Raw genomic sequence first — 15,605 nt, 5'->3', positions numbered from 1 at the left:
ATTCTCTGGATGCTTTCAAAAGAGAGTTAAATAGAGCTCTTAAAGATAGCGGAATCAAGGGATATGGGGAGAAGGCAGGAACGGGGTACTGATTGTGGATGATCAGCCATGATCACAGTGACTGGCTGTGCTGGTGCGAAGGGCCGAATGGCCTACTCCTGCACCTATTGTCCATTGAATGGGGGACTAGACTTGATGGGCCAAATCGCCTAATTCTACTATTCCTTATGATCTTATGACATTCTAGGCTCAGAAAGTTGACAGCGATCAATATTTTATAGACAAATCTGCTCAATATTTTGGAGTTATCACAAGGCATTTTCTAAAGTTGCACTAATGCAACCACCAGTAAAAGCTGCCATTCAAGTTCAAGCCAAGCAGAATTTTGCTGGTCCTTGCCTGTATGGGGCCATAACTTGTGTGAATTTATATTCTGTGATGTCAACCAAAAACAGAGTCCATTAAGGAGCTATTTTCAATTTAACGCTAAAGTTAGATCAGTTTAATAAGTACCAAGCTTTCAGTTAAAGTGCTCCCATGGGTTCCTCTGAAATCAAATATACTTTTTCCTATGGAATCAAAGCACCATAGAAAAGACAGCACAATTCAAGACAAGTTAGTCCATTTCAGCCGTTCCTGTTCATTGTAGAGCTATCTAATTAATCCCATTCTGTGCCTTCTCAATAGTCTGACTATGTTTTGCTCTTCATTTTAATTGTGCAAATCCATTTTAACTGTTAATATTGCATTTGCTTCAACTATTCTTTCAACAGTATATTCCAGTATATAGTACTTTTCTTTTTAAAGCCTTGAAACTGGAGTTCACTCATTTTTGGTGTGCTGAATTGGCACCCATGTTAGGTATCACCAAAACAAATTGTAAATTACAAGTGACGTTCATCAGTCAGAGGATTGAGTATAGAAGTTGGGAGGTCATGTTGCTGTTGAAAAGACGTTGGTAAGACCACATTTAGAATATTGGGTTCAGTGCTGGGTACCATGTTATAGGAAATATATTGTCAAGCTTGAAAGGGTTCAGAGAAGATTTACAAGGATGTTGCCAGGACAGGTGTCAGCTATAGGGAGAGGTTGAGTAGGCAGGGTCTCTATTCCTTGGAGCGCAGGAGGATGAGAGGTGATCTTTAAGAGGTGTATAAAATCATGAGATGAATAGATCAGGTTGGTGCACAGAGTCTCTTGCCCAGAGTAGGGGAATCGAGGACCAGACGACATAGGTTCAAGGTGAAGGGGAAAAGATTTAATAGGTATCTGAGGGGTAAATTTTTCATTCAAAAGGTGGTGGGTGTATAGAACAAGCTGCCAGATGAGGTAGTTGAGGCTGGTTCTATCCCAACGTTTAAGAAACAGTTAAGCAGGTACATGGATAAGACAGGTTTGGAGGGATATGGACCAAGCGCAGGTAGGTGGGACTAGTGTAGCTGGGACATGTTGGCCGGTGTGGGCAATTTGGTCCGAAGGGCCTGTTTCCACACTGTATCATTCAATGACTCTGACTCTACATCACATGAGTTAGAATAGAGGAGGTTTCAACAACCCATTTAGTCTTTTGCCCCATTTTTGTTAATTCAGAATGCCCAGAATGGGAACTTTTCTTGATCTCTAGAATCCATTACAAATATTTTCAAAACATAGGGCTGCCATCTTTAATTAACATTGCAAGTGTGCGTCAGACATGGTAGTGAGCTACAAAGGGGCCCCACAACCGACAGTCCTCTCTCCCTTCCTATTCACCATCTCTACCTCAGACTTCAGATACAACTCGGACTTCTGCCAGAAGTTTTCGGATGACTCTGCAATTGTGGGCTGCATCAGCGAAGGGTGGGAAGCTGAATACAGAGGTGTAGTCAACGACTTTTGTTGAGTGGTGTGGGCTCAATAACCTATAACTCAACCCCGACAAGACTAAGGAGTAAGTGGTGGACTTTAGTAGGAGAGGAACATCCCTGCCCCCTGTCTCCATCAATGGTCTGGATGTGCAGTTGACCTGTATATTGGAGTTTACTGGGACAGTAAACTGGACTGGTCCAGGAATGCTGAGCCACTGTATAAGAAGAGACAGAGCTATCTGTACTTTCTGAGGAGGTTCGCTCTTTCAATGTCTGCAATAAGATGTTGCAGATGTTCTATCATTCGGTGGTGGCCAGTGCCATCTTCTATGCTGTTGTGGGGGTAGCAGGGCGAAGGCTGCGTACGCCAACAGAATCAACAAGCTCATAAGAAAGGCTGGCTCCGTCCTGGGAGTGGAGTTGGATTCGTTGGAGGTGGTGTCAGAAAGGAGGATGCTCCTCAAACTGCAGAGCATCCTGGACAATACACCTCACGCCCTCCTTGACACACTGGTCACCTTAGGAGCACCTTCAGCAACAGACTGGTCCGACCAACGTGCAGCACAGAATGCCCCAGGAGATCCATTTTCCCTGTGGCTATCAAACTGTACAACTTCTCCCCCTTCTGTCGTGGGGTAGACTGACTCACATACACCCCCCAACCCCTCCCCATCTTTGCACATCCCTCATCCTAGACATTTCAACTCGATAATTTGATTTCATGTTCGTGCAATATTACATATGTGCTGTGCAATAACTGGTCTCTTAAATTTCATTATTATTATAATGCACACAACACATTCAATGCCTTGTAACTATTTCTTTTGTATGGTGGCAGACCAATTTCCCTCCGGGGTTAAATAACGTTGTATTATATCGTTTTACTCGAGTGAAGCTTTATTGTGCCAGAATCTGAATGAGAAATTCCAATTTAGTTATTTTTGTGCATTCTTGACTTTAGTAAGAATGTAGTTATTGCCTTATTTACAAGAATTTACTTTCTGATATATTTTGAAATGGCAATCCCAAGTTTATTTAAATTTTTATTTTTTTCCTATATGATTTGATTTTCTATATGATATGATATCATTTGTGAAATGAAAATAATTTTAAATCATTGTTCTACAAAAGTCTTCATTTAGCTCCTGCTTCTTTTGTTAATAACATTTTTTTCTTTTCTTTGCTCCTAGATGATTTTATGAAGCAGAACCGTGGTATGCTTCTGGTTCATTCCCTGAAAAATCCTCTCTACCCTGAGTACCAATACAGCACAGAGAGCAGTATCTTGTGCTTAGACTTCCACATTTCTTATCCTCATTTGATAGTTGTTGGATTTTATGATGGCAACGTTGCTGTCTACAATCTTATGGAACGGACTGATGAGCCCACTTACAAGAGTACAGCTTACACTGGCAAGCATTGTGATCCAGTTTGGCAGGTGTGTCTTATTGTAACTTTATGGGGTAAAATTCAAAATCTTTGCAGAAGATTACCAATGATTCATTTTGTTCAGTTTCTATTTGTTAAAACATGTCAAAATGTAAATGGTCGCCTTCCTATATTGACTACTTGATTACCATATGGGAATCAAGGTTACCATTGATAGAACAAGTATTTATCCATGTCAATGCCTGTGACACTTAAAGGCACATAAATAGTGCGATCTGTCATGGTTTTTTTTAAAAAGTGGCTCAGAGAAATGAAATTAGCAGTTTGTTCTGAGCTCTCAAGAGTTAGCTAAAATGGCAAACTTCATTAACCTTAGAAACGTATAATGTCAACATGAGGAATCGCACAGTTTAAATGGAAATGGTCTGTTATGTTATGAATTCAGCACTCTATCAACTTAGTTCCTGAGTCACATTAAAATTTATTTTTGCAGGCTTCAGATTTTCTACAGCTTTCACTGATATATTTGAAAAAATCAATTGTGTTTGTGCTCATCTAACCGTTGCAAAAAATTGGGAATTTTCATGGAAATCTCGTTGTTTTTATGTCCATAAAAATGCAAAGAGCTCAAATATAAAGGACAGATTCCAATGCCCAAATAACATAAACATATAATCCAACACCATATTGGTTCAGGTTCTGCAACTTTAACAGATTTTATGCTACTAGGAAGGATGTGATTCCACTGCTGAAAGGTCAGAGGAGATCCATCAGGAGACTAGACAAGACAACTGTTTCATGGAACATTTGTGGTCTTCCTAGGTCTGCTGGATTTCCCAAATACCAACCATTTTAACTCCCCCTCCCATTCCTATACTGACCATTCTGTCCTGACCTCTAGTATGCCAGAGTGAAGAGCATGCAAACTGGGGGTACAGCATCTCATATTCCACTTGGGTAGCATACAACCTAATGGTTTGAACATTGAATTCTTCAACTACAGGTAACACCCCGCCCATTTCTTTCTTCTTCTTTGTCCCCTCCTCTCTTTCCTGACCCTGGTGCGCACCCCACCCGCCCTCCCCAAGCTCGTCCCCTTCCCCCTATAACCCTTCCTCAGGCTTTACATTTCATTCCTCTTTCACCTCTCTTCTCTCTGTATCAACACCCTTTTATCTCCTTGTCTCTTTTTTCTCTCCTTTAATCCCCCTTTGTCTCCTTTTCATCTCTAGCCTTTGTCCACCCGTCTGCAAATCAATAAATAAAACCTACACCTCGATCCAACTATCACTTGCCAGGCTTTGTTCCCCCACCCCCGTTTTCAGTCATTTCTTCTCCACTGCAATCAGTCTGAGAAAGATCCTGACCCGAAACATCATCTATCCATGCCTCCCAGAGATGCTGTCTGACCCATTAAATTCCTTCAATTTTGTGTGTTCCATACGTGGTTCAAGCATCTGGAGTTCCTTGAGTCTTAAATATATTGGTATTGGTTTGAATTATTGTACAAAAGCCTTTGTTTTTCATGCTGTTCCAGGCTGATCATACCATGCATGAGTACACCAGGCAATATATTATCAAAGAGATAAGCCAACTGATATTTTTATTCTTTTTCTGATCATTACTAATAAATTAAACAAACTGGGAAATGCAACAGAGAAAATTATCATAAACTTAACAATACTGAATTAGACTATTTCAGATAACCAGCCTTTCCAATTTGTGTTGGAGCTGGCCAGTTCAGATGAAAGGTCAGCAACCCGTAACATTTAACTGAGTTTTACTGAACGTGATATTTTCCTTGTTCTTTTTTATTTCTGAATTCTCGCAGCTGCCATGTTCAGTTTAGTTTAGATTGTCATGTGTATCGAGATATCATGACGATTTTGTTCTGCATGCTATCATGTCAACCGTACTATATATGAGTACAATAGATTCTCTTCCGCAAGGTGAATTTGCACACCTTTCACAGTCACCGTAGTATCTTACAGTTCCAGCATAATTTTTTTTTCATCTCCCTCCATTATACATTCTGTGGACAGATCACTCATGACTAATAGGTTTGTGCTACATTCTCTCAATAGCCACAGTAACTAATTCTGCCATACAATAACTAGTTCTGCCATACATGCCTTGTGTCTTTATCACCAAAGTTCACTTCGTTATTTCCACTCTTTCTCCTCTCTGCAACATAACTTTTTTTTCCTAGTTCTGGTCGAAGATTATTCATCTGTTTTTCACTTCACTGATGCTGCATGACTTGTGGAATACTGTTTTTCCATATATTTTTAATATTCAGCATCTGCAGGGTTTTTGTTGGGTGACATTTTGTTAGAGCAATATTTTTTTTATGGATTTTCAAGTTTTTAACTTAAGGTCAATAAATTATGGATTTGCCAAAATACCATAAATCCTGCTCTGGGTTAGATAATCTCATTGATTATATTGGATACTTTCAAGATAAAATGGAATTATTGTAAAAGAAAGAAAGTGTAACAAATAAAAATAAGGTAAAAAGAAGAGCTATGGTAAAAGTGTTGCTTCTCAATTAATAATATTTCAAGATGACACTTCTCTAAATGCATTCTTGTATTGCACCTGCAAGTTTAAAACATTGCCTTTGGCATTGAATTGAACTGGATCCATGAAGAATATTGATTACCATACAGATTATAGTCATTTGGTCATTTGTCAATGGTCATTTGTGTCAAAGCTATTTTTCGATGTCTATTTATAATTTATTTGCTTATTATGAAATTTCATTCTAGCTGTTGTCCTGTCCCATGTTCAGAGTTAGTTACTTCAAAATTGATTCTTTGCTATAGTTTGTGTACATCAGAATGCATTTTTAATTTAATTCATTTAGTCATAGAGTCATAGAGTTCTACAGCATGGAAACAGTCCCTTCAGCCCAACTAGCCCACACCGGCCAACATGTCCCAGCTACACTCGTCCCACCTACCCGCATTTGGCCCATATCCCTCCAAACCTGTCCTATTCATGTACCTGTCTTAACTGTTTCTTAAATGTTGGGATAGTCCCTGCTGCAACTACGTCCTCTGGCAACTTGTGCATATACCCACTACTCTTTGTGTGAAAAAGTTACCCTTTAGATTCCTATTAAATCTTTTCCCCTTTACTTTAAACCTATGTGCTTTGGTCCTCAACTCACCTACTCTGGGCAAGAGACTGTGCCTGGGCAAGACCCAATCTATTCCTCTCGTGATTTCTTACATGATTTGCTGTAATTTGTGTACATCAGAACGCATTTTAAATTTAATTCATGTATATCCAACCACTCTTTAAATGTAGGAAAATAACTGCAGATGCTGGTACAAATCGAAGGTATCACAAAATGCTGGAGTAACTCAGCAGGTCAGGCAGCATCTCAGGAGAGAAGGAATGGGTGACATTTCGGGTCGAGACCCTTCTTGAAGAAGGGTCTCGACCCAAAATGTCACCCATTCCTTCTCTCCTGAGATGCTGCCTGACCTGCTGAGTTACTCCAGCATTTTGTGATACACTATTTAAATGTAAGCATGTAAGACATAAAATATCAGTCTGAACATAACTTGTTGTTGGTGTCAGTCATAGTGATACATAACATGAACTTTCGAATTCAAGTATTTACGGCAATATTTCTGAAAAACGATTCCCTCTCCTCAAAAGACCACTGGCGCATTGTAAATAATATTTTCCTCTTGATTGTAAATGATAAAATTAATAGCCAACCAAATGGTTGGAATATATGTATAAAAATGACCTTAAAAAGATTATAAAGTAGGAGACTATGTGATGCTATTGATTTGATATTGATTTGACTCTAATGTGACTTCCAATCAAATTTAGCTCAAGGTGATGTGATCAAATACTTAGAAGGCATAATGTAAAATTTGTAAACATTTTGTAGGCTATGAGTTGATCACAGATTTGTCACAGGCAATTATATTTGACAAACTTAATAACCATTTTATACAGTAGACTGCAGATGCTGCAGATGCTACAAGGAACTGCAGATGCTGGAAATATGAGCACACATTGCTGCAGTAACTCAGCAGGTCAGGCAGAATCTCTGGTGAACTTGAATTGGCAACATTTTGGGTTGTGACTCTTCCTCAGATCTTGTCATTTGTTTTCAGTTTGAAGAAGGGTCCTGACCTGAAACATCGCTTATCCATGTTCTCTAGAGGTGCAGTCTGACCCACTGAGTTACTCCAAGTCTTAGTGATTTAGCCATTTTATAAAGATGAGCCTAGAAAAGGCAGTGTACAAAATGCAGTGTGTATTTTTCTTCAGTAGCTGATTGAAGTTTTTTTAACTGAGCTTCTGTGAAATATAATTATGTTGGACATCTGAGGGTAGAGTTTGGTAAATGATCAAATGTTAAATCAACATTTTTTCAGTGTATATAGATAATTAAATCTATGATTTCCAATTATGCTGATCAAACAATAATAGAAAACAAGGATGAAAAGGATATGGAAGTAATTTCTAAGTGACCAATGATTCTGAACTCAAGCAAGGATGTAGAGATTATCGAGAATATATAATAAACATCTAATAATACTAAGCTTTGAGTGTTGCTATAAAGAGATCAGAAAATAAATGCATGGACTAATGGAATTTTCTATTAAAAAAGGTAAGAAGTACATATTATAATGTGAATAAGTAAGCTAATTTAATTAAATAATTTGGATGAGAACAAACGGCTTAATTAGCAAGTCTGCAGATGACTCAAAAGTGGGTGGTACTACAGATAGTGAAGATGGTTGTCAAAAAATTGGTGCAGGATCTTGATCGGTTGGGCAGGTGGGATGAGGAATTGTTGATGGAATTTAATCCAAAGAAATGTGAGGTGTTGCATTTTTGGATTCTAACATGGGCAGGACCTACACAGTAAATAGTAAGGCTCTGGGGAGAGTTGTGGAGCAGAGGGATCTAGGAGTGCATGTACATAATTCGTTGAAAGTGGCGTCACAGGTAGATAAAGGTTGTCAAAATGGCTTTCAGCACTTTGGCCTTTATCTGTCAGATTATTGAGTACAGAAGTTGGGAGATCATGCTGCAGTTATGTAAGGTGTTGGTGAGGCCACATTTAGAGTATTGTGTTCAGTTTTAGTCACCACGTTATAGGAAAGATGTTGTCAAGCTGGAAAGGGTACAGAGAAGATTTACAAGGATGTTGCCAGGACTTGAGGTGTGAGCTATGGAAAGAGGTTGATCAGGCGAGGACATTATTTCTTGGAGGGTAGGAGGATGAGGTCCTTTGCCCAGCATAGTGGAATAGAGAACCAGAGGACATAGGTTGAAGGAGAGGTTTAATAGGAACCTGAGCGGAATTTTCTTTACACATAGGGTCGTGGGTGTGTGGAACGAGCTGCCAGAGGAGGCAGTTGAGGCAGGTACTTTTGCTATTAGAAGCATTTAGATAGGTGCAAGAATAGGATAGGGTTAGAGGGATATGGGTCAAATGCAGGCAGGTGAGACAAGTGTAGATGGAGCATGTTAGTCGGCATAGGCACGTTGGACCAAAGGGTGTTTTCGTGCTGTAGTACTGTATGACTCTAAAAGTATGTCAAGATAATTCACTGGAAATTAAAAATCTGTTATCAAAAGTAAAAACTATGCAAGTTATAAACTTGTAGATCATTACAAAGTTGCAAATGTAAACTAAAGGCCTTTACATTTTAAAAAAATCAATACTGTAGTTCCAACAGCAAAGGCAACAAACTAATTTGTGTTTATCAATATTCCACAAACATTAATTAAATAAATTCTAATCCACAACCCATTGTCAAAGCGATGTATTAACCAGAGCTGTTTGCCAAGGGCGCTTGGTGCAAATCCTAATGAAAGATCTGAGCTTCACTTCTGAAGTCTCCCAGGCATCCAACTTGCTACCAGATGCTGAGTGCTCAGTGGCGAGGTCGGGCAGGGTGGCAACCTAGTTGATATAAATGGAATCACATTGTTAAGGGCTGGGAGGTAGGGTGTTGGTGGAAATGGCTGAAAGAATGGGAGAGCAAAGTTGTGAAAGCAATCCCCGCTCATAAAATAGTCAATAATTAATAGACAATAGACAATAGACAATAGGTGCAGGAGTAGGCCATTCAGCCCTTCGAGCCAGCACCGCCATTCAACGCGATCATGGCTGATCACTCTCAATCAGTACCCCGTTCCTGCCTTCTCCCCATACCCCCTCACTCCGCTATCCTTAAGAGCTCTATCCAGCTCTCTCTTGAAAGCATCCAACGAACTGGCCTCCACTGCCTTCTGAGGCAGAGAATTCCACACCTTCACCACCCTCTGACTGAAAAAGTTCTTCCTCATCTCCGTTCTAAATGGCCTACCCCTTATTCTCAAACTGTGGCCCCTTGTTCTGGACTCCCCCAACATTGGGAACATGTTATCTGCCTCTAATGTGTCCAATCCCCTAATTATCTTATATGTTTCCATAAGATCCCCCCTCATCCTTCTAAATTCCAGTGTATACAAGCCCAATCGCTCCAGCCTTTCAACATACGACAGTCCCGCCATTCCGGGAATTAACCTAGTGAACCTACGCTGCACGCCCTCCATAGCAAGAATATCCTTCCTCAAATTTGGAGACCAAAACTGCACACAGTACTCCAGGTGCGGTCTCACCAGGGCCCGGTACAACTGTAGAAGGACCTCTTTGCTCCTATACTCAACTCCTCTTGTTACGAAGGCCAACATTCCATTGGCTTTCTTCACTGCCTGCTGTACCTGCATGCTTCCTTTCATTAACCGATGCACTAGGACACCCAGATCTCGTTGAACTCCCCCTCCTCCTAACTTGACACCATTCAGATAATAATCTGCCTTTCTATTCTTACTTCCAAAGTGAATAACCTCACACTTATCTACATTAAACTGCATCTGCCATGTATCCGCCCACTCACACAACCTGTCCAAGTCACCCTGCAGCCTTATTGCATCTTCCTCACAATTCACACTACCTCCCAACTTAGTATCATCTGCAAATTTGCTAATGGTACTTTTAATCCCTTCGTCTAAGTCATTAATGTATATCGTAAATAGCTGGGGTCCCAGCACCGAACCTTGCGGTACCCCACTGGTCACTGCCTGCCATTCCGAAAGGGACCCATTTATCCCCACTCTTTGCTTTCTGTCTGTCAACCAATTTTCTATCCATGTCAGTACCCTACCCCCAATACCATGTGCCCTAATTTTGCCCACTAATCTCCTATGTGGGACCTTGTCGAAGGCTTTCTGAAAGTCGAGTTACATCCTCAAAAAATTCCAGTAGATTTGTCAAGCATGATTTCCCCTTCGTAAATCCATGCTGACTCGGAATGATCCCGTCACTGCTATCCAAATGCTCAGCAATTTCGTCTTTTATAATTGACTCCAGCATCTTCCCCACCACTGATGTCAGACCAACTGGTCTATAATTACCCGTTTTCTCTCTGCCTCCTTTCTTAAAAAGTGGGATAACATTTGCTATCCTCCAATCCACAGGAACTGATCCTGAATCTATAGAACATTGAAAAATGATCTCCAATGCTTCCACTATTTCTAGAGCCACCTCCTTAAGTACTCTGGGATGCAGACCATCAGGCCCTGGGGATTTATCAGCCTTCAGTCCCATCAGTCTACCCAAAACCATTTCCTGCCTAATGTGGATTTCCTTCAGTTCCTCCATCACCCTAGGTTCTCCGGCCCCTAGAACATTTGGGAGATTGTGTGTATCTTCCTCAGTGAAGACAGATCCAAAGTAACGGTTTAACTCGTCTGCCATTTCTTTGTTCCCCATAATAAATTCCCCTGCTTCTGTCTTCAAGGGACCCACATTTGCCTTGACTATTTTTTTCCTCTTCACGTACCTAAAAAAACTTTTGCTATCCTCCTTTATATTATTGGCTAGTTTACCCTCGTACCTCATCTTTTCTCCCCGTATTGCCTTTTTAGTTAACTTTTGTTGCTCTTTAAAAGAGTCCCAATCCTCTGTCTTCCCACTCTTCTTTGCTATGTTATACTTTCTCTCCTTAATTTTTATGCTGTCCCTGACTTCCCTTGTCAGCCACAGGTGTCTCTTACTCCCCTTAGAGTCTTTCCACCTCTTTGGAATAAATTGATCCTGCAACCTCTGCATTATTCCCAGGAATACCTGCCATTGCTGTTCTACCGTCTTCCCTGCTAGGGCCTCCTTCCAGTCAATTTTGGCCAGCTCCCGCCTCATGCCTCTGTAATCCCCTTTGCTATACTGTAATAACGACACTTCCGATTTTCCCTTCTGCCTTTCCATTTGCAGAGTAAAACTTATCATGTTGTGATCACTGCCTCCTAATGGCTCTTTTACCTCTAGTCCCCTTATCAGATCAGGATCATTACACAACACTAAATCCAGAATTGCCTTCTCCCTGGTAGGCTCCAGTACAAGCTGTTCTAAGAATCCATCTCGAAGGCACTCTACAAACTCTCTTTCCTGGGGTCCATTTCCAACCTGATTTTCCCAGTCTACCTGCATGTTGAAATCTCCCATAACCACCGTAGCATTACATTTTTGACACGCCAATTTTATCTCCTGATTCAACTTGCACCCTATGTCGAGGCTACTGTTTGGGGGCCTATAGATAACTCCCATTAGGGTCTTTTTACCCTTACAAATTCTCATTTCTATCCATACTGATTCAACATCTCCTGATTCTATGTCACCCCTTGCAAGGGAATGAATATCATTCCTTACCATCAGAGCAACCCCACCCCCTCTGCCCACCTGTCTGTCTTTTTTATACGTTGTGTACCCCTGAATATTCAGTTCCCAGCCCTGGTCCTCTTGTAGCCATGTCTCAGTGATCCCTACAACATCATACTTGCCCATGACTAACTGAGCCTCAAGCTCATCCACTTTATTTTTTATACTACGCGCATTTAAGTACAATTTTTTATACTACGCGCATTTAAGTACAATTTTTATACTACGCGCATTTAAATACATTTTGACAACTGATTAAACCATGTTCTCCTTGGCTTATATAAAGGACACAAAGTGCTGGAGTAACTCAACAGGTCAGGCAGCATCTCTGGAGAACATGAATAGGTAGGATTTTGGGTCAGGACCCTCCTTCAGGCTGAGAAGGGTTCCGACCCGAAATCTTACTTATCCATGCCTCCAGAGATGCTACCAAACTGCTGAGATACTCCAGCACTTTGTGTTCTATTCTGTAGACCAGTATCTACAGTTCCTTGGTTCTACTTTCTTCTTGGCTTAGTTGGCTGTGAGATGTGTTTAAAATATTAAATTAAAAAACAATTAAAAACAAAAATAATGTAAAATATTTAACGAAAGTCAATTCATTTTTTAAAAATGTCTTAATTTATTTTAATTTTCTTTGCTCCTTCAGAGCTATCCATTCAAAGTATAGAGGTCATTGTTCCTGCATCAACTTTAACTTATTGCAGGTGGAGTAGACTGATTCCCTCATGTTCCACTGCTGGGTTCCAAGTGGAGATTAATTTCAAAGCATGGCAGTGAAACTGCTGATGCCAAATGACCAGCAAGTTTAGGTCTTCTCTGCTCATGCAAGACACCTGAACCTTTGCCACAGAAGGCTGTGGAGACCAAGTCAAAGGATATTTGTAAGGCAGAGATAGATAGCCTTTGTGATTAGTACGGGTGTCGGGGGTTATGGGGAGAAGGCCGGAGAATGGGGTTAGGAGGGAGAGATAGATCAGCCATGATTGAATGGCAGAGTAGGCTTGATGGGCCGAATGGCCTAATTCTGCTCCTATCACTTATATATGACCATATGAACCTGGTGGCACTATTGCCATTTATTCCCTCTTGCCTTCTACTTATGCTATTTCCTCCAACTTCTGCCCTCTATCTGTACCTTAAAATTGTATCTTTATTTTAAGTTCAAATGTAATTGACCTCATATTCTGTTTCTCTCTTCAATATCTGACCTGCTGTGATTTTAGTTGTACATAGATATGTAAATACTTTTGCTTTTCTACATGTTCTTGCCTTTTAACTCAATGGTGTGAGGGTCACCATGACACATTTAGTAAGGCAGCTGCCATACAGCTCGAGTGACCTGGATTCAGTGTTGCTTCTGTGGAGGTTACATTTGTGATAGAGTGGGTTTCTGCTGGATGCCTTGGTTTCCCCCCACCTCCCAAAGAGGTGTAGATTGGTTGTTTATTTGACCACCGTAATTTGCTCATGGTATGCAGCAGTAGAATCTGCAAGAATGTGTAGGAGAATGAAACGGAATTAGTTTAAAAGGGTACTTCATGGTCAGTACAAACTAGGTAAATCAAAGGGCCTGTTTCCATCCTGTGTCTCTCTATCAATTTTGTCAATACTTCAATTTATCTTTCCAAATCCAAGGTAGTGAACCCAATTTGAATTTCATCTAGGATATTTCATCTCTCCTGCTCACTCTCTTCTTTGTTCTTTTGTTCTGTTTGCAAAAGCTGACAACAGAACAGTTTCATCAGAAGACTGTCAATGCCTTTGGGTATGCTCTCTTCTTTCATCCAAACAATGCACAAATAAATCAAGAATAATTTTATGCCTTTAGCCTAGAAATTGTCTTGACTGAATTTTTTTTTTAAATTTGCATGTCTATTTTCATTGTAGTCTGCTTCAGACGGTTAAGAATCTTTCCATTTAATATTTCACAGGTGAGGTGGCAAAAAGATGACCTTGACAACAATATTAACTTCTGCTCTATCTCATCCGATGGACGTTTTGTTTCTTGGGCTTTGATTAAGGTATATGTTTTCCTGAATATTTATTTGATAGTGTTCACAATGCTGGCCTTGATACTTTAGGAGGCAATCTGATTACATGTATATCATGTTTACCAAACCGGGATAAACAAAATTCAGAGTTAAGGCAGGATTATTCACCCACTCCACCTTACTCAGACCTTTCATTAGGAACTATCTTTCTAAAAATGTATTATGAGAAAATTTAATACGATTTGTAATAAAATTGGTGCGAGTTAAGTTAAAAGAGGTTTTTTAAGATTTTGGGCAGCTTTTACATGGGAAGAAACATTGTTTCCTCCAGTAAATGAAGAAGTAGGATTCGTTTTCATGTTCAGCAAGAGTAAAAAACATTTGAACAGATATATGGAGAGGAAGATTATTAAATGGCTCTGGGCCAAATGCAGCCAAATGGGACTAGCCCAGCATGCCAACTTGGTAAGCATGGGCAAGGTAGGATGAAGGCCTGCCACTACGAGTCATAGAGAGTCATAGGGTCGTACAGTGTGGAAACAGGCCCTTCAGCTCAACTTGCCCACGCCGACCAACATGCCCCATCTACACTAGACCCACAAGCCTGTATTTTCCCAATACTCCTCTAAACCTATCCCATCCATATTCCTGGCTAAATGTTTTTTAAACTTTGTGATAGTACCTGCCTCAACTGCCTCCATATACTTACCTCCCTTTGTATTAAAAAATTGACCCTCAGGTTCTCATTAAATCTCTCCTCTCTTACCTTAAACGTATATCCTCTGGTTCTCCATTCCCTTACTCTGCGTAAACGACTCTGTGCATTTACCCTATCTATTCCTCTCCCGATCTTGTACACCACTATAAGATCACCACCCCTCATCCTCCTGCGGTACAAAGAATAAAGTCCTAGCCTGCTCAACCTCTCCCGATAGTTCAGGTCTTCGAGTCCTGGCAACATCCTCATAAATCTTTTCTGCACCCTTTCCAGCGTAACAACATCTTTCCTATAACAGGGTGAGCAAAACCGAACCCAACATGATCCCCATATAGGGGCCTCACCAATGTCTTGTATAACTGTAACATGACCTCCCAACTTCTATACTCAGTACTCATGAAGTCCTATGTGCTGAAATCCTTCTTTACCAACCTATCTACTTGTGACACCACTTTTAAGTAACTATGTACCTTTGTTCTGTGCTTTATATCTCTATGTTGACTATGTGTAAAACTGATAAGAGAATTTCAAAAATGTCAATTTTTTCTTTCTATTAAATTAAACAATTTTAATTGCTAGATTGTTACAAATGATGGAAATCCAAGAGAAAGTTCAATCTTTGAAGCTGCTGTGGACCAATTCTTTGTTATTAATGATGAAGTGTCAAATTTGTGATTTTGATGGGCTCTGGAATACATCAGTCATCATCATTCACTTATTTCGTTTATACTTACTGTAGAAAATTTGAGTTCTGGGGTGAATAATTAATACTACAATGATGAATGTTTCTGAATTTAACAGTAGTAAGAATTAAGATCCCTATTGAATAATGGCTGTTTTTAAAAATAATACACAATTGTAATTAACAGTGAATTCTTAACATTTACTGTAACCAAGGGAAAATATCCAGCTTATTT

General features: G+C 40.0%; 1 protein-coding gene across 4 annotated transcripts in view; it reads left to right on the top strand.

The window, feature by feature from the left end:
* Nucleotides 1-15,605, top strand: part of dnai1.2 (dynein, axonemal, intermediate chain 1, paralog 2) — a 113,801-nt gene that overhangs the window by 72,533 nt on the left and 25,663 nt on the right. For all 4 annotated transcript variants that reach the window (XM_078409711.1, XM_078409729.1, XM_078409703.1 and 1 more), the window contains 2 exons: nt 3,038-3,285; nt 13,911-14,000. In XM_078409711.1, coding sequence (XP_078265837.1) covers nt 3,038-3,285; nt 13,911-14,000 — 338 coding nt within the window. The remainder of the gene's footprint in view (nt 1-3,037; nt 3,286-13,910; nt 14,001-15,605) is intronic.

The sequence above is a fragment of the Rhinoraja longicauda genome, chromosome 1 (assembly GCF_053455715.1).
Source record: "Rhinoraja longicauda isolate Sanriku21f chromosome 1, sRhiLon1.1, whole genome shotgun sequence".
Taxonomy (NCBI): domain Eukaryota; kingdom Metazoa; phylum Chordata; class Chondrichthyes; order Rajiformes; family Arhynchobatidae; genus Rhinoraja; species Rhinoraja longicauda.
Note: the sequence above shows the minus strand (reverse complement) of the source record. Positions and strands in the feature narration are given on the sequence as shown.